Here is a 27,844-nt window from a genome sequence, read left to right as displayed (position 1 = left end):
CAAGTTAGTGGCACTATTAGGAGGTGTGGCTTTGTTGGAGTGGGTATGGCCTTGTTAGAGGAAGTGTGTCACTGTGGGGGTGGGCTTTGAGGTTTCCTATGCTCAAGATACTGGTCAGTGTCTCAGACAACTTCCTGCTGCCTGTAAGATGTAGGACTTTCAGCTACTTCTCTAGCACCATGTCTGCCTGCACACCACCATGCTCCCCACCATGATGATAATGGACTGAACCCTATAACTGTAAGCCACCACTTCAGTTAAAATGTTTTCCTTTATAAGAGTTGCCATGGTCATGGTGTCTCTTCACAGCAACAGAAACTAAGACACATGTTATCACCATAAACATATAGACAACAAAATTTAACAGATAAAAATCACTCAAAAACTCAAATAGTTAAAAAATATAATTAAGAGTCCACACATGAATTGTATGCAAAAATTATGCAATGATGACACAAGAACACAAAGCTATGAGTGAAAAGATGGTTACATTCCAATGCTGAAAGACTCATCACGTGACATTGGTATACAAGCTGAATACAATCCCTATCAACACCTTAGGACGGTATTCTATAGAGAAGACTGCTCTCAATCAAAAGGACAGACTGCACACATGGTGTACTTTTCTTTTTCTGTGAACATAACCAAGAGAACTGATCCTAAGTAGAGTCTACCAGTAGATAGATTCTGATGAGTCAGTACCTGTGTTCCAGCATCCAGCTGCCTTACAGACCAATAAATAAACTTTATAAATGGCTCGTGCAGTTTGGCGTTCACAAATGGCATCCACTGGAGCTGCTCTGTCATCAGAGGCAGAAGCTGAAGGAGATGGGAAACAAAAGCACCGCATATTTAGATATCTGAAATTAAATGCCATGGTTTTCTAAAAATGAACTAAACAACTTTTAGGATTGGTCTATCCACTTCTACAAAGAAGCCAGTTGAAATGTGGATAATGCACTGAATATGCAGATTAATTTGGGATAGGGAACAAACATCTTTAAAAATATGAAGTTAAGCTGGGCAGTGATGGCACACGCCTTTAATCCCAGAACTTGGGAGGCAGATCTCTGTGAGTTCGAGGCCAGCCTGGTCTACAGAGCGAGATCCAGGACAAGCTCCAAAGCTACACAGAGAAACCCTGTCTTGAAAAAACAAACAAAAAATTCTAAATAAAATAAGTCCTATTATAGCTATAATAAAGTATCACAAAGCATGCTTAAACAACACTTAGTCTGAGGTAGGTCTCAGCTGGTCAAGATTAAGATGCCTACCACCCTGTACATGTTTCTGGAGGCTCAGGGGAAGAGTCACCCCTTACTCAGTCAAGTTGCAAGCTGAGCTCAGTTCTCCACAGTTTGGGCATTGAGATCTATGCTGACTGAGCTGCGGGCAGCCTCCAGAACTGTCTTCTTCCCATTGCTCATTTCCACGGTTGGCCCATCTTCAATGCCAGCAACGATACACTGAGTATTCAGCCTAATCTAATTCTTCTTTTCCAGCTTAAAGACTCAGTATGCTGAACAGCCTGGAAACCCTGGGAAACCTCCCTGTTTCAAGGACAGCTGACTGGCAACTTTCATTCCTTTTGTCATGGTTACAGGTTCCAAAGGGCAGAATGGTAGCATTTCTGCAGCCATTGTTCTACCTAGCACAAAAGACATTTTGAAGGACCTTTGTAGTTAAAGATTAAAAAAAAAAAAAAAAAAGATGAATATAATTTACTCAAAATCCTGGACTACTTAATAATCATGAAATTATTCCTGAAAATAACAAACAAAACCTGTCGTTTCCTCAAAGTTTTTATACTGTCAGTCTCGAAAGACCTTTCATACGAGTTACAAATCTTGAGCACTGATATTGGCATTAGGAAATATTTCCCTTTGATGATAAGAACCCACAAAGCAGAGATTTTCATCCTTAATCCCCAAATCCAATTAAAAAAAAGAATTATACCAATAGGTTTCAAATCTATGGCTGTATGTAGGAAGAACTATTCACATCACTGAAGAGATGACCATTTGGCACTTTTAAGCACTTGATTAAGGTCATGTCTCTACTTTAAAAAAACTAACTCCCATCAAATTAAGAAAACTACAGATGCATTGCAGTACCTGCTTAGGCCCTGGGTTTAATCCCTAACAACACTCAAAATAAAGAAAAATTAAATGTACATACAGGAGCTGGAGAGATGGCTCAGTGGTTAAGAGTCCTTTCTGCCCTTGCAGAGGCCAAGGGTTTAGTTCCCAGAACCCCACAGTGGCTACAACAGTCTTGTAGCTCCTTGGGCACTGCATGCATGCAGCACACATACATATATGTAGGAAAAGCATGCATACACATAAAATAAACCTTTCAAATTTAGTATGAATTAATATTGAGGTCTGAAATGAATGTTAAAAAGTGCTGGTTTAGACAAATTTCTAGCAAAAATGCTTCTAAGTCAGATATAGAAACACACATTTATAATCTCAGAAATGAGGCAGTGGCAAGAGAATCCTAAATTTAACACCATCCTCAACTACAGAGTGAATTTAAGGACAACCTAAGTTACACACTGAGAACCTGCCTCACAAAACAAAAATACTTTCAAGATTTTCACTTACAAACATGTCAGAAGTTGGGGTTGGAGAGATGGCTCAGTGGTTAAGGGCATGACTTGCTTTTGCAGAGGACTGGGATTCAATTCCCAGCATCATGCAGTGGTTCACAGCCATCTGTATGTAACTCTAGTTCTAGAGCAGTGGTCCTCAGCCTTCCTAATGCTGCGACCCTTTAATACAGTTCCTCATGCTCTGGTGACCCCCAACCACAACATTATTTTGTTGCTACTTCACATCTGTAATTTCACTACTGTTATGAATTGTAACGAAATTGTCTATGTTTTCCAATGGTCTTAGGCAACCCCTGTAAAAGGGTCATCTGACCCATCCACCCACCTGCATACACACACACACACACATACTCACGAAGGGGTCTCCACCCAGAGGTTGAGAACCACTGTTCTAGAGAATCCAAAACACTCTTCTGATCTCTGCAGGTAGCATATACGCATGTGGTACACAAACATACAGGCAGGCAAAATACTCTCACATAAAATAAAATATATGAATCTAATTTAAAAAAATAAAAAGGCCAGAGCCAGTGAGATGGCTTAGTGGGTAAAGGAGCCTGCCACTAAGCCTGAGAACCTGAGCTCCATTCTTAGGATCCACACAGTGGGAGGAGAGAACTGATTGAGAGAGAAAGTTGTTATCTGACTTTCATGCATGTGTAGTGGTGTGTACCCCCTCCCCCAATTAAATAAATAGATGTAATCTTTAAAAACTAAACTAAAATAAAAATAAGTAAAAATGCCAAAAGCTTTTTCTTACTTAATCTCTTCATGTATTCAAATTAAAAACAGAACAAAACCTTGGGGGCTGGAGAAACGACTTAGTGGTTTGAAGCACCTGCTGCTTTTACAAAGGACCCAGGTTAGGTTCGAAGCACCATCACTGGCTCACAACCTTCTGTAAGTCCAGTCCAGAAGATCCAACACCCTCTTCTGGCCTCTACAGACACCAGGCACACGGATGATACTTACATGCATACAAACAAAACACTTACACACATAAAACAAAGAGAAGCAAATCTTAAAAACCAACCTTCACACACTTCTCTTGAATGTCACTTCTCTGGGAAGGTTTAAGTGATGGTTTTTCACCATTCACACCAGGTTCTTCAGGCTCCACTTTGTTAAGATGGTGGTCTGAGATCCAGTCCATGAAAACAATTAACAGTTCATATAATTGTCCATTGAGTGCTGTCTATTGATCAAACATTAAATCAAACATGACTTCAGTTGAAAACCTCATAAAAACAAGAATATTATAGAATAATTTAAATAATTTTCTTAAATTATTTTTAGACAAGTATTTGGGTGTTTACTTAAAATAAATTCCAAATCAAATATTGCCTATCTTATTAAGAACATTAAATGCTTGCTTAGATAAGACAAGTAAATTCATCATAATAAGGAAATGTAGCACGAATCCTAAAAGGTCATATTAATAAAAACAAACCTGGAGCCAGGTATTGGGGTGATTGCTGGAAGATCAGAGAAGCAGAACAAGCCACAGTCACCTCACCTCACCAATTCCTTAGCTGATCCTATTTCCTCAGACTGGAAGCTTCTGAGTCCTCATCCAAATGGATCTCAGCTGAACTGCTACTCAAAAGCCTAAAAGCTTAACCAACCTTAGTTCCTGGTTTTCACGCCTTATATACCTTTCTGCTTTCTGCCCTCACTTCTTGGGATTAAAGGCGTGAGTCACCATGCCTGGCTATTCCCAGTGTGGCCTTAAACTCACAGAGATCCAAATGGATCTCTGCCTCTCAAGTGATAGGATTAAAGGCGTGTGTACCACCATTTTCTGGCCTCTATATCTAGTGGCTGTTCTGTTCTCTGACCCCAGATAAGTTTATTAGGGTGCACAATATTTTGGGGAACACAATATCACCACAGGAAATAAAAGTATACTTTACTGCTATAATAAAAATTTTCAGTGGCTATATTATAGTGGCCCTAGACTATAACCCCATCTCAGCACTAAAGAAAACAAGCAATAAGGTAACGAGTTTGAGGAAAAACTGGGTTACATACACAGTGAGACTCTATCTCCAAACCAAGAAAAAAAATTTATTTTTGTTTTGCTCTTGGTTTGTTGTTGTTGTTGTTGTTGTTTTGAGATAGGGTTTCTCTGTGTGGCCTTGGTTGTTCTGGAACTTACTCTGTAGACAACATTAACCTTGATCTCACAGAGATCCTCCTGCCTCTGCCTCCCGAGTGCTGGGATTAAAGGTGTGTGCCACCATGCCTGGCTGAAAATATTTTTTTAAGTAATTGTCATTAAAATTATTGATAAAACAATTGATAACACAAAAAATGTAAAAGATGGCTTTAAATCAACAGCTTGAACCAGCCTATCTAAAAAAAAAAAAAAAAAAAAGTCTAACAATACAGACTTAACAATTCCCTAAACAACCTGATATAAACATGATGTGCATTTTTGCCCCTGGAAACCTTATTCTCTGGGAGCCTACCAAAATAGGGGGAAAAGCAGTAAGACAAACATCTGGGATATAACTCAAGAACAGAACACTTGTCTAGCAAGTGTGTGACCTGTGCTTGGCCCCATAAAAAATAAAAATACATGAAAACCCAAGCTGGGTACACCTGGGAGGGCTTTTCTTGAGTGGCCCATTTGAAGTAATGGATCTTACACTGTAAGTCTGGGTCACCCCTGGTGACAGCCAAAACAAAAGGACATGGGACGAGGAAGCTTTGCTTCTGCCTGCTTGCCCTCACTCTCTCTGTCAGGTTCATCTGTCCTGCTGCTGAGGCCTTCCTTCACTGGTATTAAAGCCTCCTTCTTATAGATTCCAATGTAGACTTAAGACCAGCAGCTCTCTAGGACTCTAGCACAAGATCAGGACTGCTGCCTCCTAGACAGAGCAACTATCAGCTTCTCAGCCTTCCCATCTGGAGATAGCCACTGCTGGACTGCTGGCATCACAGCCTATAAGCCACACTAATACATCCCTTCACGTAATATAGACATGTGAATATCCATCCCTCCCTCGCTCCATCTATCCATCCATCCATCCATCTATCTATCGAGCAAGTTTAAGGTCTATCTAGGCTACATGAGATCTACCTCAAAAAATAAAAACAAGCCAGGCAGTGGTGGTACATGCCTTTGACCCCAGCATTAAGGAGGCAGAGGCAGGTGGATCTCTGAGTCTGAGGCCAGCCTGGTCTACAGAGCAAGTTCAAGGACGGCCAGGGCTACATAGAGAAACCGTCTTGAAAAACAAAATCAAACAATGATAATAAATAAATAAAATAAAAAACAAAAACAAACCAGCAAAAAACCCCAAAAAACAAAAAACAGAATCCTTCCTGCCATTCCCCATGAACACAAATAGATCCTACTCCAAAAACTATTTCTGAGTCAATCTAACAAAATGGTCTGCCCTATTTTTGACTATTTTTACTTAACAACTGTCAACTATGTGCCTTAGTTTTACAAAGAAACATTGCTATTTGATGACCAGAGCTTGCAGCACTCCCAAGTTCCAACGAACTTTGTTTCAGAATAACTGGTAACTGTCTTTCTCACAATAAAATTCCCAAACTTTGCTTTAATCTCCAGTTATGCCAAAGGCTGACCTGTGCACGTGTCTTGGAGTACAATCTTACTATCGCCAAATAAAAGTTCCTGTCTCTATATTTTTGTTTTCCCAGTTTTCATCTGTGTGGTATGAATATGTGTATATGCATGTTTTCACACGGTATGGGAGTATATGCCTATTGAAGTCAGAGGTTGATACCATGAATCATTCTACATGGCTCTTATACAATATTCATTATGTTAGGGTCTCTCATCAAACCCAGAGCTCACAGATATGCTGGTCTCCTTAGACAGCTTGCTCTGGGGAACCCTGTCTCTTCTTAGTGGGGAATTAGAGGCCATCAGCTAAACTGATATAGCCTTTTATGCCTTTACAAGGGCTTTGGGGGATTAGAACCCTAGTTTTCATGCTTGTATGAATACCCTGCAGACACTTTCCCTTTGAGTCACCTCTCCAGCCCCGTCTCTGTATTTTGCTTGACAATGATACCTTCAAAGCATAGTTTTGGTTGATTTAATTCACTATTCCTCACAATAATTAATTATTAAATTATGAAGTATGCTAGGCGTAATTATTCTTTTTTAAATGTGCAAAGCCAGGGCTAGGGATGTAGCTCAGCTGGAAATTTGTCTTTTGTCTAAATCACAGGAAGTTCAGTCTCCAGCACTGCAGAAGACAGGTGTGATAGCCTATGTCTATCATCCCAGAATTCAGGAGGTGGAGGCAGGAGGATCAGAAGTTTAAGGTCATTCTCAGCTACAGAATGAGTTCAAAGTCAGCCTAGGCTACCTGTGACCCTACTGCAAAATAAATAAAATAAAATATACAAAGACAAGCCAGGTGCAGTGGTTCATCCCTGCAATACCAACATTCACGAGGTGGAGGCAGGAGGACTCATGTACATTTCAGCCAAAACTAGACTACACAGGGACTCAAGGCTGGAACCTAGACACAGGACCTGAAGCAGAAACCACAGAGAAGTGCTGTTCACTAGCTTGCTTCCCATGGCTTCTTCAGTCTGCTTCCTTATACCATCCAGGACCACCCGCCTAAGGGTGGCACCTCACAGTAGAGTAGACCCTCCCATAGCAATCAGCAATTTAAAAAATGCCACAGACTGGCCTACAGGTACTCCGGTAAGGAAAGTCCCCTAGTAAGAGTCTCTTTTTCTAGATGATTCTAACTTGTGTCAAGCTGACAAGGAAAAGAACCTAACAGGCCACAAAACAGTGAACTAAAATAAATCTGTTGAGCAAATCAAGTAAGTTGATAAAAAAAAAAAAAAGCTATATAGATGGGTATGATTTTGATAGGAAAATAACTTTATTAACAACAGGTAACCTTAAAGAGCCCTGTGACTAGTCCATGTCACTATAACTAAAACAGCGCTGAAATACTTTGTTTTATATATATATATATAAATATTCCACATACTTCTCTGCAAAATAATAAAGATGAATTATTTCAAAAAATATATTTTGCTTAAAATAGAAAGAAAAATGATTAAAGGATAAAAGAAAATTTCTTGGCTCTCCACTAGAGGAATTTTAGGAATTTTAGTCACATCATACCTTGAAAGGTTTTGAAACTGGTACTTTTTCTTGTTTTAAACTTTTCATTTCAGGAGCAGCATGGCAATCTCCTTTTAGCTTCTGTACTGTCAAGAACTCATACTTCCTCTGCCAATGACACACAGTCAGGAATTAAGGAACAATCTTATAAAAAGCAAGCAAATCATTAAAAGTTCAAGAAAGGGCTAAAGAGCTGGCTCAGCAGTTAAGAGCACCGGCTACTCTTCCAGAGGACCAGGGTTCAATTCCCAGCAAACACATGGTGGCTCACAACCATCTCTCAACTCTAGTTCCATGGGATACAATGCCCTCTTCTGACTTCCATGGGCACTGAGCATGTACACGGTGCACATACATACATGCAGACAAAATACTCAAATGCATAAAATAACTAATTCAAAATTATGACGGGGACTAGAGAGGTGTCTCAGCAGTTAAGAGAAGGTACTGCTCTTGGAAAATAGACATCAATTGGGAAGTTCACAGATGCCTGTAATTCCAGCTCCAGGAACTCCAATACCCTCTTCTGGCCTCTATGTAAAACTGCACACACATGGTATACAGTCACTCATACACAGACATATGCTGTGGGATGTTCTGAATGTTAAATGTGTTGCTCTGATTTGATTAATAAATAAAATACTGATTGGCCAGTAGCCAGGCAGGAAGTATAGGCAGGAGAAGGAGAGAGGAGAATTATGGGAACAGGAAGGCTAAGTCAGGGAGACACTGCCAGCCACCGCCATGACAAGCGAGATGTAAGGTACCGGTAAGCCACAAGCCAGGTGGCAAAGTATAGATTAATAGAAATGGGTTAATTTAAGATAGAACAAGTAGATAACAAGAAGCCTGCCACGGCCGTATAGTCTGTAAGCAATATAAGTCTCTCTGTGTGTTTACTTGGTTGGGTCTGAGCGGCTGTGGGACTGGCGGTTGAGAGAGATTTGTCCTGACTGTGGGCCAGGCAGGACCAGAAAAATTCCAGCTACAGACATATGCCCTAAAAAAAAATTACAAAAACAGAACTCATGGAAGAAAAGCAGGCAACTTACCTGCAGGTTATCTAAACGAGCTTGAACTCTTTTGGCCTGAATCTCCATCTTCCTGTTTTCTTCACTTACTTCATTTAGCTAAGGAAAGGGGAAATTACATATTTCAACAGACATTTTAAACTATTTTGCTATGAAGAATTTCTCAATATACTATCTAATCTTACCAGATATTTAACTGAGCAGTATAACAAAACAGCCAAAAATCCCCATTTCATTCTAAGACATTAATAGTATCTAGGAAATTTTACATTTTATGAAAAATCTGCAAAACTCCTCTGATGGCTAGTGTTGACTATCAACAATCTGTAATCATCCCCACGAGTCTTCCAGTATGCCTCCGATGGATTCTCTTGATTAGGTTAAGTGGGGTGGGAAGACTTACTATTCTGAGAGCTTGGGTCCTAGACTACATAAAAAAGCAGATGCTAGCTGAGCACAGGCATTCAGTTCTCCTTGCTTCTTGATTACAGATGCAAGGTCTTCAGCCGCCTCCTCAAGCTCCTACCACAAGACTTTCCTACCCTGATGGACCGTATCCTCAAACTGTGAGCCCAAACACATCTTCCTCCCTTTGGCTGACTTTGTTAGGTATTTTATCACAGCAACAGGAAAAGTAACAAAGATAATGCCTAAGATCTGAAAAGCCTAATGGGAAATGTTTTGGAAGTATAAATTTTTTTTTTTATAGGTGGAGCTGAGGATCGAACCCAGGGCCTTGTGTTTGCTAGGCAAGCGCTCTACCACTGAGCTAAATCCCCAGCCCTGTGGAAGTATAATTTTTATGGACCTTGCACTGGCCAGTTTTATGTTAATGTGACACAACTAGAGTCATCTGAGAGGAGGAAGTCTCCACTGGGAAAATGTCTCCATAAGAGTGGGCTACAGGTAAGCCTGTAGGCATTTTCTTAATAAGCGATTGATGGGGGGAAACCCAGCCCATTGTAGGTGATGCTGACCCTGGACTGGTGGTCCTGGGTTCTATAAGAAAGCAGGCTGAGGGTTGGGGATTTAGCTCAGTGGTAGAACACCTGCCTAGCAAGCGCAAGGCCCAGGGTTCGATCCTCAGCTCAAAGAAAAAAAAAGAAAGAAAGAAAGGAAGGAAGGAAGGAAGGAAGGAAGAAAGAATGAATGAAAGAAGGAAAGAAAGCAAGCAAGCAAGCAGGCTGAGCAAACCATGGGGAGCCAGCCAGTAAGCATCACCCTTTCATGGCCTCTGTATCAGCTCCTGCCTCCAGGTTCCTGACTGTTTGAGTTCCTGTCCTGTCCTGACTTCCTTCAGTGATTAACAGTGATGTGGAAACACAAGCCAAATAAACCCTTTCCTCCCCAGTTTGCTTTTTTCTAAATTAATTTATTTTCATTTTATGTGCACTGGTATTTTGTCTGCATGTATGTCTGTGTGAGGGTGTCGGGTCCCCTGGAACTGGAGTTCCAGAGAGTTGTGAGTTGTCATGTAGGTGCTGGGAATTGAACCTGGATCCTCCGAAAGAACAGTACCTGCGCTTACCCACTGAGCCATCTCCCCAGCCCTTTTTTTTTGGGGGGGGGGTGTCTGTGATTCCAGGCAGGTGCTCTACCACTGAGCTATACATCCCCAGAAGCTTTAATGTTTTATAGCATAGGGTTTCCAAGCACCTCACAGTACAAAAAAGTTCCACTAATTTTTTTTTTGGTAGTAATTGTTCAATTGGAACCTCCAGCTGTCCTGCATGGTCTGAGAAGCCCCATCTCTCTGTCTCTCTCCAAACCTCTCAGAGAATCTCCAACAAAGAAAAGATGCCAAAAGCCCAGTTCTGCTTTCTTGACAGCTGCGGCAGCTCCTCACCTGAAGTTGCCAGCAGCCTAAGTCACCACCTAAAGTGTTCAGTTTTTTACCATACTCCGACTAAAACCCAGCTTGTGGGAGACATGTCATCACCCCTCGCCTACAGGGTATATAAGCTCGTGCTCTAGTTTGGGCATGTGATTTCTCCTGCCTCAATCTCTGGGACTGGAGAACTAACCCAAGAAGTGCTTTGCTCAAATAAACCTGCTCTTTTACTTTTTCAACTCAGCTTGATCTAGCTTACTGCATTGTCAGAGAAACCTATTATCGGGCTACAGAAAACCTCTTAGTAATTCTTAAATTATTCCTAACAATCTGCTGCAGGCCTCCTGTTTATAAGGGTTGACATCAGAAGACACATGCTCTTTTCTAGATTACTATTCCACTCGTTTTGAAGATCCGTAGGCTTCTTTTGCTCCCTTAGATCAGACAGGTAGAGCGCTACCATCACAGGATAGAGGGGTCTATATCCCTATCCAGCAGTGCAGAAGTTCCAGAAGATGAGCCTTTGGCCATCAGTAGCCCTGAAGATTGAGGGGATAAAGTCTGACAGGAAAACTGAGGCAGAAAGGACAGACACAAGTAAGGGTCACGATAACAGACAGGAAACCCTAATTTAGAGTCTGGTTGAAGTTCTCGCTAGCTCAGAGTCAAAACTGTTGATACAGCTAACATTTGCTGTGCAGATTTGCTGGCACAGAAACGATATTCACTTTACAGAGCTATTTCAAGAAAGAATGTTAAAGTAGCAGAGAACCATGCTTAAGGCCACAGCATTGGTGACCTCTGACTAACACTGTTTCCTACCATAAACCTAACTTCTTGAGAACCTCTCAAGATTATGACTCTGCTTATAATTTGGGGGCTGCAGAGATGGCTCAGTGTTTAAGAGTACTTGTTCTTACAGAGGACCTGGGCTCAGTTCCCAACAGGGCAGCTAACAACTGTCTGTTAACCCCAGTTCCAGAGTGTCCAGCGCCTTCTTCTGGTCTTCTTGGGTATTGCATGCACAGAGTGCACAGACATACATGAACATGAAAAACACCCATGCACATAAAATTAAAAGAAAGAAATCTTTTTTTAAAAGTATACCTTAACTTCCTTGCAGTTCTTGAGACTGTTTTTATCTAATCAGCCTTCAATCCTATCCAGTGCTCCTCAGGAAACACCTATGGTCTCTTTTACTGGAAAAGAAAGTTTCTTAGGAACTCTTAGATCAATTTAATTTCAAAAGCCACCAAAATTGTGTAGATGGCTATTGTTAAGGCACTTAAGGACACCTCTCTCGCTCTCCCACAGCCAGCACCGATGTTTCCTCTTGGTCCTGCCCCCTGTTCCAGCTTGACTTTCTGGCCTGATTTTTTCTTTTTTTATTCTTTTAAGGTTTATTTATTTATGATGTACACAGAAGAAGGTGCCAGATCTCATTACAGATGGCTGTGAGCCACCATGTGGGTGCTGGGAATTGAACTCAGGACCTCTGGAAGAATAGTCGGTGCTCTTAACCTCTGAGCCATCTCTCCAGCCCCTCTGGCCTGATTTTTATCAGTGATAGAGTGTGACGTGAAAGTTGTAAGATGAAATAAACCCTTTCCTCCCCAGGCTACTTTTGGTCAATGTTTTATCACAGTGATAGAAAGCAAGCTAAAACCCACATGAGTCTTTTCTGGATTGTTCATTCTTTCTTCATTCAATGCTTCAATCTGGAAACTTCTTAATAAACTGTGCTCCAGCTCCCTAACCACACCTACCTTCTGCTGCTTCTCATCTGTTCTTACTACCATTCCTTCTTGTTTTTAATTTCCCTCCCAACCTCTAATACTGAAATCTAGGACCTTGAGAACACTTGGCGAGCACTCTCTACACTCACATTCACTTTTTAGGCAGAAGTTCTTAACTGCAATTGTTCTTTAAAGTTTTAGAATTTCAATTTAAGTCCTTTTTACAGTCCATATTTTTAGAAATGACTTTTACTTATTTGCTGTATAGTAGGGAGCACACATGTGGAGGTCAGAGGGCAACTTGTGGGAGTTCGTTCTCCTTCCACATGTGGGTCTCAGGAATCAAGCTCAGGTCTTTGGGCTTGAAAGCAAGCACCTTCAACAGAGCCATGTCACCTGTCCCGTGGTCCACAATTTAAGGAAGTTCTCAATCTCGTTTTTTTCTGCTTTATTGAGCATATTAAATTTAAAGGCATCACTTTTAATCCCAGCACTCAGGAAGCAAAGACAGGTGGGTCTCTGTGAGTTTGAGGCCATCTTGGCCTACACAGCAAATTCTAGGCCAGCCAGAGATACACAGTGAACCCGTCTCAAAACTAAGTGAATGAATGAATGAATGAATGAATGAATGAAATCTACACAGTTTCTCAGCCCTCTACTTTAAAGTGACTAAGTTCTGTTTCATTTTTGTCCTTAGAGTTCTGGGACTCATGGGCACCACCATGCCCAGTACGTTCCTAGGTTTATCTCAGTCTCTTTCCATCTACTTCTTCCCAATCAAAATACATGTGCTGATTGGTTTTGTCAACTTGATACAAGTCAAGACTTACCTGGGAAATGGGAATCTTTACTGAGAAAATGTCTCTATAGACCTGCCTGCTCGCAAGTTGTGGGGCATTTTCTTGATCAGTGACTGACATGAAATGGACCCAGTTTTCTGGGGGCAGTGCCACCCTTGGGAGATGGTCCTGGACAGTCTAAGAAACAGGCTGAGCAGGACATGGAGACCAGCGGGTAAGCAGCACCCCTCCATGACCTCTCTTCGGCTTCTGCCTCAAGTTCCTGCCCTGACTTCCCTTCATGCTAGACTACAGCATAAGATCTGTAAGATGTAATTCATTACATCTACAACTGTAAGATGAAATAAACCCCTTCCTTCCCAAGCTGCTTTTGGTCTTGCTGTTTAATCACAGTGATAGAAACCCTAACTAAGCCAGTACATATAATCAGCCTTTTCTGTCTTCACCCATATGCCCTCATCTTCACTCTTTAGGTAAAAAATTAACAGAAGGGAAAAAAAAAGAAGTTGTAACTCACAAAAACATTTCTGCTAAGCAATTTTAGGATTATGCATCGACAATAATTACAACTCATACGTATTATTGTACAATATAGTACCATTTTATACACAAGAAAGACTATGAGCAAAACGGCTTAAGTCTAGCACAGTGCCCAACATTTAGTAAATACTAGGTTTAAATTAGTAGTCGTATACAGTTATAGTAAGTTTTTAAGCCTAAATCAATGTCTAAAAGTTGATTTGTTCTCAAATTGCCAAGTTTTTTCTTGTGCTTGCTTTAAAAAAGAAAAAAATAAGTACACAGGTATGGTGGTTTGAAAAACAATGGCCATACAGGAAGTAGCACTATGAGGAGGTGTGGCCTTGCTGGAGTAGGTGTGGCTTTGTTGAAGCAAGTATATCACTAGGGGGTGGGCTTTGAGGTCCCAGATGCTCAAGCCCCACCTACTGGCTCAGTTTCTTCCTGCTGCCTGCTAATCCAGATGAAGTACTCTCAGCTACCTCTCCGGCACCATGCTTATAATGTCCCACCATGACAATAATGGACTAAACCCCTGAACTGTAAATCCCACCCCAATTAACTGTTTTCCTTTATAAGAGTTGCCATAGTCATGGTGTCTCTTCACAGCAATAACCTAACTAAGCAAAAACCCTAAGACAGTAGTTGGTACCTGGGACTGGGGTATTGCTGTGACAGACCTGACCATGCTTTAGTTTGGAGGAATGTGGGCTTTGGGACTTTATATTAGAAAAGCAGTTTATGGGCCATACTAGTAGAAGCATGGAAGACAGAGGTGTTGAGGGTGATATGAACTGTGGGGTCCTGGCTTACGAAGTTTCAGAGAAAAATATTTGTAAGTGGCCTAGAGACCATTCTTATGATATTTTGGCTAAAAATGTGGCTGCTTTTTGCCCTTGTCTAAAAAATATGCCTGAAGTTAAATTGAAGAGTTCTGGATTAATTACGTTCATTGGCAGGGGAAATTTTAAAACAGCCTAGTATTGACTCTCTTGTGTGGTTATTTGTGTTCACTCTTATGAGTATCCATAATGAAAAGGAGCAAGCTGAGCAAGGAAAAATACAAAATGTACAATTCAAGGAGAAAAGGGGCACTAGGAATTAGAACGAAGCTAACTCCTGTGTTCACAGAGATAAACAGGTTAAAGAAAATCCTGGGGCGGGCGGGAGGTGGCACATGCCTTTAATCCCAGCACTTGGGAGGCAGAGCCAGGCAGATCTCTGTGAGTTCAAGGCCAGCCTGGTCTACAGTGTGAGATCCAGGAAAGGCGCAAAGCTACACAGAGAAATCCTGTCTCTAAAAAAAAAATAAAAAATAAAAAAAATTGTATGAATATCAGAAAAGAATTTGGACTTTTACAGGTTTGAGACTGTTACAGGGGACTTTTAAAGTTGGACTGAATTATCATTTTGCATTATGATCTGGCTACAAGCCTCTGGGGGCCAGGGAGTAGAATGTGGTGGTTTGAAAGAAAACGGCCCCCATAAGCCCATAGGGAGTGGCACTGTTAGGTGGTGAGGCCTTATTGGAGTAGGTGTGGCCTTGTTAGAGGAAGTGTGTCACTAGGGGGTGGGCTTTGAGATCTCAGAAGCTCAAGCCAGGCCTAGTGGCTCACTGTCTCTTCCTGCTGCCTATGGATCCAGATGGAGAACTATCAGCTACCTCTGCAGTATCATGTCTGCCTTATGCCACCATGCTTCCTACCATGATGATAATGGACTAAACCTCTGAACTGTAAGCCAGTCCCAGTTAAATATTTTCCTTTCTAAGAGTTGCCATGGTCATGGTGTCTCTTCACAGCAATAGAAACCCCTAAGACAATGGGTGCTCTGCCTGTATGAATGTCTATGCACCAAAAATATGCAGTACCTATGGAGGCCAAAGACAGCATCAGATCCCCTAAAACTAGAGTTACAGACAGTTGTGAACCTCCTGTGTGCTATGGGATAATGCTCTTGTACATTGTAAAGATTTGTCACTGGAATTGGTTTAATAAAACACTGATTAGGCAGTAGCCCAGCAGGAAATATAAATAGGGCGAATTCTGGGAAGAGGAAGGGCGGAGTCAGGAGTCGCCAGCCAGATGCAGAGGAAGCAAGGTGAGAATGCATCACTGAGAAAAGGTTCCTGGCCACATGGCTAAACATAGGTAAGAATTATGGGTTAATTTTGGGGCTGGAGAGATAGCTCAGTGGTTAAGAGCACTGGCTGCTCTTCCAGAGGACATGGGTTCAATTCCCAGCACCCACATGGTGGCTCACAACCATCTATAGTGGGATCTGATGCCCTCTTCTGGTATAAAGTCAATAGAGCACTCATACATAAAATAAATAAATCTTTAAAAAAAAAAAAAAAGAATTAAAGGTTAATTTTAAGTGTAAAGCTAGTTAGTAATAAGCCTGAGCTAATGGTCAAGCATTTGCAATTAATATATGCCTCTGAGTGATTATTTGGAAGCCTGCTGCAGGACAGGGCAGGACACAGAAAAGCCTCTCATTACACATATTGATGCTAGGAGCTGAATTCAGGCCTCTGGAAGAACAGTAAGGGCTCAAAACCACTGAGCCATCTCTCCAGTCCCTGGGCTTGCTGTTAATCTAGTAAAGCTATTTTTAATTGCCAAATATATCAGCTATTTGTCAAAATAGATGAAAAAAAGCAAGAATATAAATATTTTATTTATGTTTATAAGAATCTTATAATAAAGCTAACAAATTTAAGAAAATTCTAGCTGAAATGTTTTAAGGCTTACTTAGATTTCCCAAATACAAGTCTTAAATATTAGCATCTAATATATATGAAGTAGGTCTTACCTGTTTTTTTAAGCTATCATTCAGCTCTCTCAGAGCATCAAATGAGGACCTCATTCTCTTGCTCTCTTTAGTCTTTTCCTTAAGCGCTTCCGTTAAGTGTTCAACTTCTGTACCATGTTGCTAAAAGAGGGAGAAATCTGATCTAAATAACAGCTTAGGGCCCAACATACCCAAGGCCCTGAGTTAAATCCTCACAAAAATCATTTAAAAAATAAATCAAATGCTACTGAACATAAATTAACTAAAAACTAGAAATTCTTCTATCGTGAAAACTCTAATCAATGTCTTTAAGCATAGGTACGAGGTATTGTGCGTGCGTGCGTGTGTGCGTGTGCGTATGCGTGTGTGTGGTGTAAAACAATGGAAAAGTTGGTTCTCTCTTTTGAGGTCTCACTGGATATACAAACCACACTTAAGGGCAGGCCCCACAAGCAGCAGGGGATGGCCAGCACAAAATGAACTCGATGGTGCTTTTAGAGATTGTTTTTGTCTCACAATGCTTTTTTGGGCCTTTCTTACCTAACGGGTCTTTTGCTTACACAGTGTGGTTTCTGGGTTTGTGTTTTTATGGGTGATGTGTGTTTGTGTGTGTCTCTTCCTGGTTTTGTTGTTGTTGTTGTTGTTTGTTTGTTTTTCTCATGCTTTTTCTTTTTTTCTACTTGTTTTTATTTACCTGTTTGTTTCCTAAACAGAGAGAGAGAAAAAAAGACATGGAGCTGGATGGGTGGGGAGGTAGGGAGGATCTGGGAGGAATGAGGGAAGCAAACTATGATCAGCATATACTATATGAAAAGTATCTTCAATAAAAAAGAAGGAAATAAGGTGTGCATAAGTGGGTGCAAAAAGGAGGAGGAGAGAAGCAAATATGGCAAGAATGTAATAATGAATGAAGCTAAGAAAAAGAATTACTCTCTGATCCAATGCTGCATAATCACCTCCTTTAAAATTTGAAATCTTGTCTGAACCTCTTCTTCAACACCCTTAATTTTGCTCAAGGCAGTTTCATGTCTGAAGAGCAGCTGTTCTCGTTCTGCTAAAAACTCTTCCCGCTTCTGAAGTTCTTCAGCAAATTTCTGCTGGGATGCAGTTTCACACTACCAAAACACACAGTTTAAGTGGGTTTTCTTAATTAGTTCACAAATTCTGCAATTTACACCTTAATCCCCTGATATTGTTTTAATGAAATGGATTTTGCCAATGTAAAATAGTGTGGTCACTCTGGAACAGTCTGGCAGTTCCTCAAAAAAATGTTAAACATAGTTACCATCTGACTCCAGCATTCCAACAGAAATAAAAGCATATGTTCATACAAAACTTAAACACAAATGATCACAGCAACATCATCACAATAGCCTAAAATGTAAACAACCTATAACTAGTTAGTTTTAACTGCTGACTTGACACAACCTAGAATTACCTGGGCAGACTGTCTTAATTTGGGATTACCTAGATCAGGTTGGCCTATGAGCATGCCGATGGGGGACTGTCTTGCCCAGCCCATTGTGGGTGATACCATTCCCTTGGCAGGGGGTCTTGAGCTAGATAACAAAAAGCTAGACGAGTAACATACATTTACATGCTCTTGACTGTGGATATGATATCACTAATTGCTTTTTAGTTCCTGCTGCCTTGACTGCCCTGCTGTCATGGACTGCAACCTGGGATTGCAAGCCACTAAACTATTTCCTCCCCTGTGCTGATTTTTGCCCTTGGATTGATTTATCACAGCTACAGAAATGAAGCCAGGACACAACTCAAATGTCCAGCAATTAATGAATAAAGAAGAAAAACGTGGTATATAACAGAGCTGTATTTAGCAATAAAAATCAGGGACTGATACATATTTCAACAGGAAATAACTTTAAAAATACACTAAGTGGGCCGGGCAGTGGCACACACCTTTAATCCCAGCACTCTGGAGGTAGAGAAAGGTGGATCTCTGTGAGTTCGAGGCCAGCCTGGTCTACAGAGTGAGATCTATGAAAGGCACAAAGCTACACAGGTAAACCCTGTCTCGGGGGGGAAAAAAAAAAAAAAAAAACAACAACAACAACAAAAACCCCCACTAAGTGGAAGGTTCTAGGAACAAATTACTACATATTATATAGAATAGCATGTGTAAAATATCCCAGAATAGACAAATCTAAAGTGACAGAAATTAGATTAGTGGTTGCCTTTTGGGGATGATAAAATATTCTAAAATTGGTTGGGATGGTATGCAACTCCACAAGTATAATAAAGATAATAACACATTTAAAAAATTAATGAGTTATGAATTTAAAATGCAGTTTTCTGGCTCAGACCCAAGAGTCACTGTGCTAGTTAGTTTTCTGTCAGTTTTGCCTCTTAGTTTATAGGAGTCCTCTAGGAAGAGAGAAACTCAATTCAGAAAAAACCTCCATCAGACTGACCTTTAGGCAAGTCTGTGGGGCATTTTCTTGATTAACGGTCAAAGTGGGAGGACCTAGCCCACTAAGGGCAGTGCCTCCCTTGGACAATTGGTCCTGGGTTGTATAAGAAAGCAGGCTGAATAGCCGGGTGGTGGCGCACACTTTTAACCCCAGCAATGGGGAGGCAGGCGGATCTCTGAGTTCGAGGCCAGCCTGGTCTACAGAAAAGTTCCAGGACAGCCAGAGCTGCACAGAGAAACCCTGTCTTGAAAAACCAAACCAAATAAACAAACAAAAAGCAGGCTGAGCAAGCCATGGAGAGCAAGCCAATAAATAGCACTGCTTTATTGCCTATGCTTCAGTTCCTGTCTTGAGTTTCCGTCCTGACTCCTCTTCAGAGGACTATGATCTGGACAGGTGAGCCAAATGAACCCCCTTCCCCAAGTTGTTTCCAGAACAGTGTCTTATCACAGCAGTAGAAAGCAAACTAGAGCAGTCATACATCAGAACCCCAAAGCTACAAACCAAAGCAAGCCATCTGTGATTGTTTAAAACTGAAATCAGGGCTCCCGACAGTACCCAGCCTGGTCTCAAATTCAGGGAGGGACTCAAGTGCTCCTCAGCCTTCCAAACAACTGGGGATCCAGATGTACACCACCACATGGGACACTCATTTGGCATCCTAGGTTGTTTCCAGTGTTTTGTTATAGAGACACTGAGTATATAAAGGACTCCCAAATTAGACACTTACTCAAGATCAATTTGACTATCTGGCTGATGTGTTTAACTGCTGGAGCAACCCAAACCCACCCAACCAAATCCTTCTCTCCTGAAGTCCACTTTCCTTCCCGCTGCACAGACCAGACAGGTAAGAAGTGAGTTAGGGTCTCACTTCCTCTATGCTTCCTCCAGATCTGCACACCAAGCTTAGCCATTCACCTCCATACTAAGTATCTACTCTCTCCAGCTCTGTTCCTCCGCCACCAGTCTGCTCAATATCACCACTGTCTCTCTCATCCAGTGACCTACAGTAGAGTACTATCTAGGCTCCTGAATTCCACATCTATACTCTCCTCCAATCAATTCACATAAGCAAAGAGCAGCCTATGTAGTTATCCTGCTATAAAAACCATCAGATGTTTGTATTTTTCTTGAGTCAAGAGCTTTTCATGCAAGAAATGGATCAGTCTAGAATGAATTCCTCTCACTAATTAGTACTAAATACTCATTCTTCAGGATTTAATTGAAATGTCAGAGAAAGCTTACCTGACTTCCCATTCTCCCTCAATCAGATACCCCTGATATACTTCCATTATCCTTCATTTAAAGTTATAAAATTAGCCTGGCTTGGTGGTATAAGTGTGGACCCTTGCTCCCTAGCACACCAACTTAGGCAGGAGGATGAGAATTCTAGGATGGCCTCAACTACACAGTGAGTTCAAGGTCAGCCTGGGCTAAGCTAATGAGATCCTCTGTGTGTGTGTGTGTGTGTGTGTGTGTGTGTGTGTTAACATGGGTACTCATTATTTCTTCTAACAATAAGCTCCATGTAGCAGGGCCCTGTATATTTTATTCACTTGCATAGATATAGATATACAGCATTGAACACATTAATGCATATTAGTAGGCACTATAATGTTTGTTGAATTAATGAAATCCCATAATGTAACAAGAATCTATATACATAATGACAATTCTAACACTACAGTATAAATTTCAGGATCAGATAAAACTGAAGGTTAATGAAACCACATCAATCACATTCACTTCATTTTTCTGGCTTTATCCTGTTTGCGGATAACATCATTGCTTTTCTTTACCCTACTTCCCAAGACACCATTTTGGTTTTGGTTTTGGTTTTTGAGAGAGGCTTTTGTTTTTTGAGTAACAGCCCTAGGTGTTCTGAAACTCGCTTTGTAGACCAGGCCAGCCTCGGACTCACAGAGATTCACCTGCCTCTGCCTCCTGGGATTAAGGTCTGTGCCACCATGCCCGGCTACTAAAACACTATTTTTTAAATTTCTCTCTCTAGATTCAACCCCTGTGAGGCAGTCTGCATGAGGCTTACTACTTTGTTCTCTCCAGAGGCTGCTGCATTCATAACCTAACCATCCCTCCTCGTAAGCACTGCCTCTGCTCTGTCTTTCTGAGGCAGGGTCCCACTCCGTAGTCCTGACTGATCTGAGGCTCACTATGTGAACCAGGCACAGAAATCCACTTGCCTCTGATCCCAAGAGCTGAGCGTAAGGTATGTGCCACCCAGCCAATGCATTTATGCCCAGAATGTCATTCTCACTGTTCTCCTTTCTAAATTCTACCTCCAGTCATAGGCCAGACTCAGTCTTTCCCAAAACGTTTTGGGTGATTTAGGCTGCTAATAACCTTATTCTTTCTCCTTTTCTTTCCTTTTGTTTTTGGTTTTTCGAGACAAGGTTTCTCTGTGTGGCCCTGTCTGTCCTGGAAATCTCTCGGTAGACCAGGCTGGCCTTGGACTCACAGAGATCCATCTGCCTCTGCCTCCCCAGTACAGAGATTAAAGGCTTTGGCCACTAACTACTGCCTGGCATAATCTTATTCTTAAATGCCATGGTAATCATAGTTTCAATTATTGTGACAGCATGAGAGACAGTTATTTAAAACCACTTAGCTAAATACAATGCTTTAACAACTTCACGGCTGTGTATGATTGCTTCCAATGAGGAGTCACACAATCTGCACTGGCTAACTCCTGCTTCCTTCTCCTTGGAGACACTTGATAAACGCGCACATAGCCCTGTAGAGATGAACCCCACAGACAACACAAACGCTGTGCTTAGAGTTGGATTTTAAGAGACTTCTTACCCGTAAGGACTTGTAACAATGAATTTAAAATGTCTTCAAGTACCACACTTGATATCAGCACTTTTTGTTTCCTATCTTAAGGATGGGCTGGGCTGAAAATAAATATAAGACGATCTAAAATCTAAAGACACACCCACTGGGAAACTAAACTGCTTTGAAATTTTTCTAGTCACTACATTTCCCATTTGACAGTCCTATAAATCAAATCTGCCCCTTCTGACCTGCCTTGACCTGTGTATGTATAATTCAAACCAAATTCCTTATATTGAAGTTTTGCAAACACTCTTAGAACACAAACATTTCTGAATTCCCAATTCAGCATTTGACTTTTACCTGCAGTTTCAGATGGATATGAAACAATTCATCATATATCTGACTTATTTGATGTGGAAGTAAACTCTGCTTCTTTGACACTTTGGGTTTTGGAGAAATGACATGTTTCAGAGGAGAGTCAATGGAATCACTGCAACGTTCAGTCTGAAGTCTTGATGAGGTTGTGTTGGTCGGCAGGGCATCTGCAAAAGTTTTAAATGGTCTCAGAGAGTTGCTTTAAATAAAAACCATAGTAATGTTTAAAAATCTGGAAAATAGCCGGGCAGTGGTGGCGCATGCCTTTAATCCCAGCACTCGGGAGGCAGAGGCAGGCGGATCTTTGTGAGTTCGAGGCCAGCCTGGTCTACAGAGCAAGATCCAGGAAAGGCGCAAAAGCTACACAGAGAAACTCTGTCTCGGAAAAAAAAACCAAACAAACAAAAAATCTGGAAAAAAAATGGTGTAGTCAGATGTTTTCCTGTGTCCTGCCCAGTCCTGCAGCAGCTCAGACCCAAGTAAACACAAAGAGGCTTATATTATTTACAAACTGTATAGTCTATGGTAGGCCTCTTGCTCGTTAGCTCTTATATCTTAAATTAACCTATAACTATTAATCTATGTATCGTCACATGTTCCATGTCTTTACCTGTGTCCCATTACATGTTACTCCTTGGGCTGCTGGCTCGCGTCTCTCCCAACTTCTTCCTGTCTCTCTACTTAGATTTTCTGCCTGCCTCTAAGCTGCCTTGACATAGGCCCATACAGCTTTATTTATCAACCAATCAGAGCAAAACATATTCACAGCATACATAAAGACATCCCACAGCAGAATGGTATGGCAAAAATGATAAACTATAACATAAGATTTGGATAAAGTGTATAAATGAGTTATTTGTACTTTGTGAAACATTCCTGGTAAATCTGAAATTGTTTCAAACCTAACTGTAATGTGGATGAAAACACTTGTGCTTTAACTAGCCCAGGCCAAGATATGGAATGCTACCTCACAAATTTCTAATTGTGTTTCCCTCTGTGCCCTAAAACCAAATTAACTACCAACTCAATTAAAGTACCAATCACTACCTTTATTTTTAAATTTCTCCTAAATTATAAAAGTGCCTGTTATGTCTATTTTAGACTTTATATGCCTGTAGTTAACACAATTTCTATAACTTCTTCCTTTAAATACTAACATGTTCTCTGAAATTTATCCACGCTGACTTCAGAATGATGGGCTTACAAGTCTTTACTATCTTATCCTATTTTATAAATATATGGCAACATTCTCCCAGACAGGCATTTAAGGTGATCTGGTGATATGGTCTTTACACAGTCACGCATCTGGCTCTGCCACGCATGTTCAGTCATTTCTCTATGATATATATATAACTAATAGCAAAATTGCTAGCCTTTAGGATCTATGCACAAGTTCAACTTTATTAATGATGACAAAAGTTTAACCGTCTGAACTGTATGAGTAAGTTTTACTTGCTTTCTATCCCTACCCACATTGTATATTCTTTCTGCTAATAGAGTATAAAATGCTCTCTTGCAAAAAAATAAACCCTGGGGCTGGAGAGACGGCTCAGCTAAAAGTACTTGTTGCTCTTGCAGAGGACCCAGGTTCAGATGATAATAAACCACAACCATCCATAATTCCAGTTCCAGGGTACCCAATGCCCTCTTCTGACTTCTGCAGGCACCAGGCACACACATGGTGCACATATATACATACATGCAGGTAAACATTCATACACATAAATTTAAAAAAATAAACCCTTATATACGCTGTTTTTATAAAAAAAAAAAAATGCAAACTAATCCAGCCTGTAAGAATATCAGCTTATGCCCTTCAAAAAACTAAAAATATATCTACCATATGACAGTCATATCACTTCTGTTGAAGGACTTGAAGTCAATGTACCACACAGATACTTGTGCAGATATGTTTGCTGCAGCAATATTCACAAGATCCAAGAGACAGAATCAACCTAATTATCCTTCAACAAAAGAATAATAACTAAAGGAAATGTGATACACCATATACTTGTGCACACACACACACACACACACACACACACACACACACACACACACAGGATTTTATTCAGCTATAAAGAACTAAATTGTGTCATTTGTAGAAAAATGGATTAAACTGGATATTATCATATTAGATTAATTGAGTCAGTCCCAAAGACAAATATGGCATGTTTACTCCTGTTTACATATAATAGATTTTATATAGATAAATAAACTCAGGGCTGGAAGGATGGCTCAACAGTTGAGAATTCTTGGTGCGTTTTCAGAGGACCAGAGTTTGGCTCCCCGCACCCATGTGTTATCCTGCTTACAACAACCTGTAACTCCAACTCTGACAGACTCCTCTGGCCTCTGATGGCACCTGCACACACGTTTACACACACACACACACACACACACACACACACACACTTAAAAAAAATAATTCACATAAGCTGGACATGGTAGCAGGCATCTGAATCCCAACACTTGGGAGGTAGAGAGAGGCAAACCTCTGTGAGATCAAGGCCAGCCTCATCTACAAAAGTTTCGGGACAGCCAGGGTACATAAAGAGGCCCTGTCACAAAGCAAGCAAACAAAATAGACACAAAAAGTCGTGTGTGTGTGTGTGTGTGTGTGTGTGTGTGTGTGTGTGTGTGTATGACATGAAGGTAGAAGCCTAACCTCCTAGAGGCAAAAGGGACTAACAGGAAGTCAGAGGGGTGAATGTCAGGGAGAATATGCTTTAAGTCCATTATGTAGTTCCTAAGAAACCATAAAGAATACATGCCAAGAACAACTCACACATGATAAATGGAACTCAGTGGCTTTGGGATAAACTTTAAAAGTCTTTCATTATACTCTCCCATCTTGGACAGAACATGAAACAGCCAAAATAAAAGATACTAATTTACACTTGGGAGCTAGAGGCAGGAACTCTGTAAGTTTAAGGCCAGCTTGGTCTACACAGCCAGGACTACACAGAGACCCTGTCTCAACAACAACAACAACAACAACAAAATCTAATTGTTTTCCAGGCAGGTGGCATAATACCTATAATCCCCGCATCTGACCAAGGCAAAGGCATCACAAGTTCAAGGCCAGCCCGAGCTACAAGGTGAGAACATAACTGAAAAACAAAACAATAAAATGAATTAAAACAAAACAAAAGTTTCATTACGAGATAAGCAGATGGGTGAAAACCCTACCTAGGTATCAAACTAACCAATCCCTAGCCTGGGTGCTCCTTCTATTTTGTTGTGGTTTGTTTTATTCACGCAGCACATTTACTTTATTCACTCACTGATGGGCATCTGGGTGCTTCCATCTTCTGGCTGCTTTACACAGAAATACTGCTATGAACAAGGGGTACAGTTCTTGACTTGTCAGGGCAGCAGTGTGACCGCCTGTCTCCAACAGCCACAGTCAGCACTCCTTATATTGTTTTGTCAACTTTCAAGTACATTCAACTCTTAAAAATAAACTTCTCTTTCATTTTCAGTAGAAAAATTGGTCACCTAACGGGAAACACAAGTCCAGGCTGAATCAGGTCACATCATCTTCAGATGCTGAGGCCAACGTGACAAAGGGATGAAGGGGGCCAAAGGAACGCAGGCGGCACGTGTCCAATGCTTCAGTGGAGCCACAGTGTGCTCCACACCCTGCAGCCCAAGGGGAACACATACCACCTTTGGTGCTGCTGTCCTTGAAATCCTGAGGAAACTATGGGATGCATTCGGGCAGACAGGGAAGCCAGCCGCAGCAATCCACAGTACTTTGTCAAAGCATCAGGCTGCCCAAATCCTCAGAAGCCCTTTCCACAAAGGAAACATAAAAAGGAACTTGGATGTCATAAAGGTCAGCGAATTATGACCTTATTTGGATAGGTTTTGAGAAGGGAAGAACACAACCAGAAAATGGTAGGTTTCTTTCCTTCTCCTTTAATTGAATACTAAGCACAGCAAGCATCTTAAGGTTTATAAAACTTCAGAGCCCAGAAATACACAGCTTCCTGAGGAGCAGTTACTACTATGAGGTCAGCACGGATGGTTTAATCTACAGGACAAACTCCTATTTATGAGTATTTCTCTTACCTTTGTCTATTTCTCTGAATGACTGCTTTGTTATTTTGGAGGCACCATCTCTATGATCGTCTTCAATGAATTCTTTTTCTGTTTCCCATTTCTTTAAATTATGAAAAGAATCCAGTTCATCATCTAGGCTTTAACAATATATATATCAGAATCCAGAAGTTCACTATAACAACTGACAAGAAAAGAGCTGCTTTTCAGATGGCGAAAGCACAACAAATGAGGAAAATGTAAAATTCATTTTTTAAAAAGATTTATTTATTATGTATACAGTGTTCTATCCGCATGTATCCCTGCAGGCCAGAAGAGGGCGCCAGATTTCATTACAGATGGTTGTGAGCCACCATGTGGATGCTGGGAATTGAACTCAGGACCTTTGGAAGAGCAAGCAGTGCTCTTAACCGCTGAGCCATCTCTCCAGCCCCATAAAACTCATTTTAAATACTAAAAATATGCATGTGAAAAGTACAAACCAAGTTAAAAAATCTTGAAAGCCCACTGCAGGTGTCTGCCAACCTTTTCTGCACATTAAACAGATGTAATTTAAAACAGTTTAAAAGATGTAGAATGCTCTGTGGCTGCCAAACTCTTCTGAATCCCAGTAATTCCGATACAACAGGCATTGTTATCTACAGTGTGGTTAGGATGGTTAACAGTTCCTGTACAAGCCAGAACCAGGACCTCATGCTCTGAGGTCACCTCAGGGTAGCACTGCTCACAAGGAACGAAATGTAAGTTACAGACACATTGGGTCATTCTTCCAGTAGTACACTAAAGACATTAAAAAGAGGCAAGACTTTCACAATATTTTTCAGTGATCACGGTACATATAAAATGTCACTTCACCCCAGAATGAACGTAAGACACGAAGGTTGTTATGGTTGTGTATAAAGTACCCTTAAGGGCTCCACTGTTGACATCCCAGAACCCCTGAATGGCTGGTTTACAAATGTGCTAATTTCATTAACAGGCTCACCCACGAATTACCCCATCATAGTAAATGAACTGTTAGGGGATGGGGCCTCCACGGAGAAAGCTGGTCATGAAGGACGTGTTTGTGAAGACTGATCTTGCCCTGGTCCCTGCTCGTGTGTCTCTGCTCCCCAGCTGCCACCAAGTGTGCACCCTGCTCTACTACTCCTCCACCATGACGCTCTGCATCACCACAGGCCTAGAAACACGGCAACCAGCAATCTGAGACCAGGCGCCGAAACAGACCCTCTTCTTTGTTTATGAAAACAGACTGGCAGAAAAGGGTTTTACATTATCTTAACCATCCTAAGCCTTTGAAATTCCTGGGTGTATTTCATATTGATAGCATATCTAGTCTCAGACAAGTCCTTTGTCAAGTACTAAACAGCTATCTGTGACCTATATCTACTGGTAGGACAGCATACTTCTAGACTGGATTATGATTAAGAATTGAAAAAAAAAAAGAGGCCAATGGTCTAAAAATCTTCAGAGTCTAAAATCTTCAGATTGTACTCTGGAATTATACTCAGATTTATAAAGACGGTGGTGGTGGAGGAAGGCAGAGTTTTAGGTGGGGAACAGGAGCAGAGGCACAGGGAAAGGAGGAGCTAGGAAGGAGTGTCACCCAGAACTAATAATGCATGAAAAAACATAAGGAAAGCTAATACTTGGTAAAGTGATTAAAAAAACAAAATAGTTTGGGGCTAGAGAGATGGCACAGCTGGTAAGATCACTTATTA

At 41.0% G+C, this 27,844-nt stretch overlaps 1 protein-coding gene across 2 annotated transcripts in view; it reads right to left on the bottom strand.

The window, feature by feature from the left end:
- Positions 1 to 27,844, bottom strand: part of Ccdc138 (coiled-coil domain containing 138) — a 57,728-nt gene that overhangs the window by 23,549 nt on the left and 6,335 nt on the right. For both annotated transcript variants that reach the window (XM_036168044.1, XM_036168045.1), the window contains 8 exons: positions 26,136 to 26,263; positions 22,044 to 22,225; positions 17,415 to 17,573; positions 16,480 to 16,599; positions 8,801 to 8,878; positions 7,749 to 7,856; positions 3,648 to 3,809; positions 703 to 819 (listed from right to left, as the gene is read on the bottom strand). In XM_036168044.1, the coding sequence (XP_036023937.1) occupies positions 703 to 819; positions 3,648 to 3,809; positions 7,749 to 7,856; positions 8,801 to 8,878; positions 16,480 to 16,599; positions 17,415 to 17,573; positions 22,044 to 22,225; positions 26,136 to 26,263 (1,054 nt within the window). The remainder of the gene's footprint in view (positions 1 to 702; positions 820 to 3,647; positions 3,810 to 7,748; positions 7,857 to 8,800; positions 8,879 to 16,479; positions 16,600 to 17,414; positions 17,574 to 22,043; positions 22,226 to 26,135; positions 26,264 to 27,844) is intronic.

Source organism: Onychomys torridus, chromosome 18 (genome assembly GCF_903995425.1).
Source record: "Onychomys torridus chromosome 18, mOncTor1.1, whole genome shotgun sequence".
Lineage (NCBI taxonomy): Eukaryota > Metazoa > Chordata > Mammalia > Rodentia > Cricetidae > Onychomys > Onychomys torridus.
The sequence above is the reverse complement of the archived record's forward strand: the minus strand, read 5'-3'. Positions and strand labels throughout refer to the sequence as shown.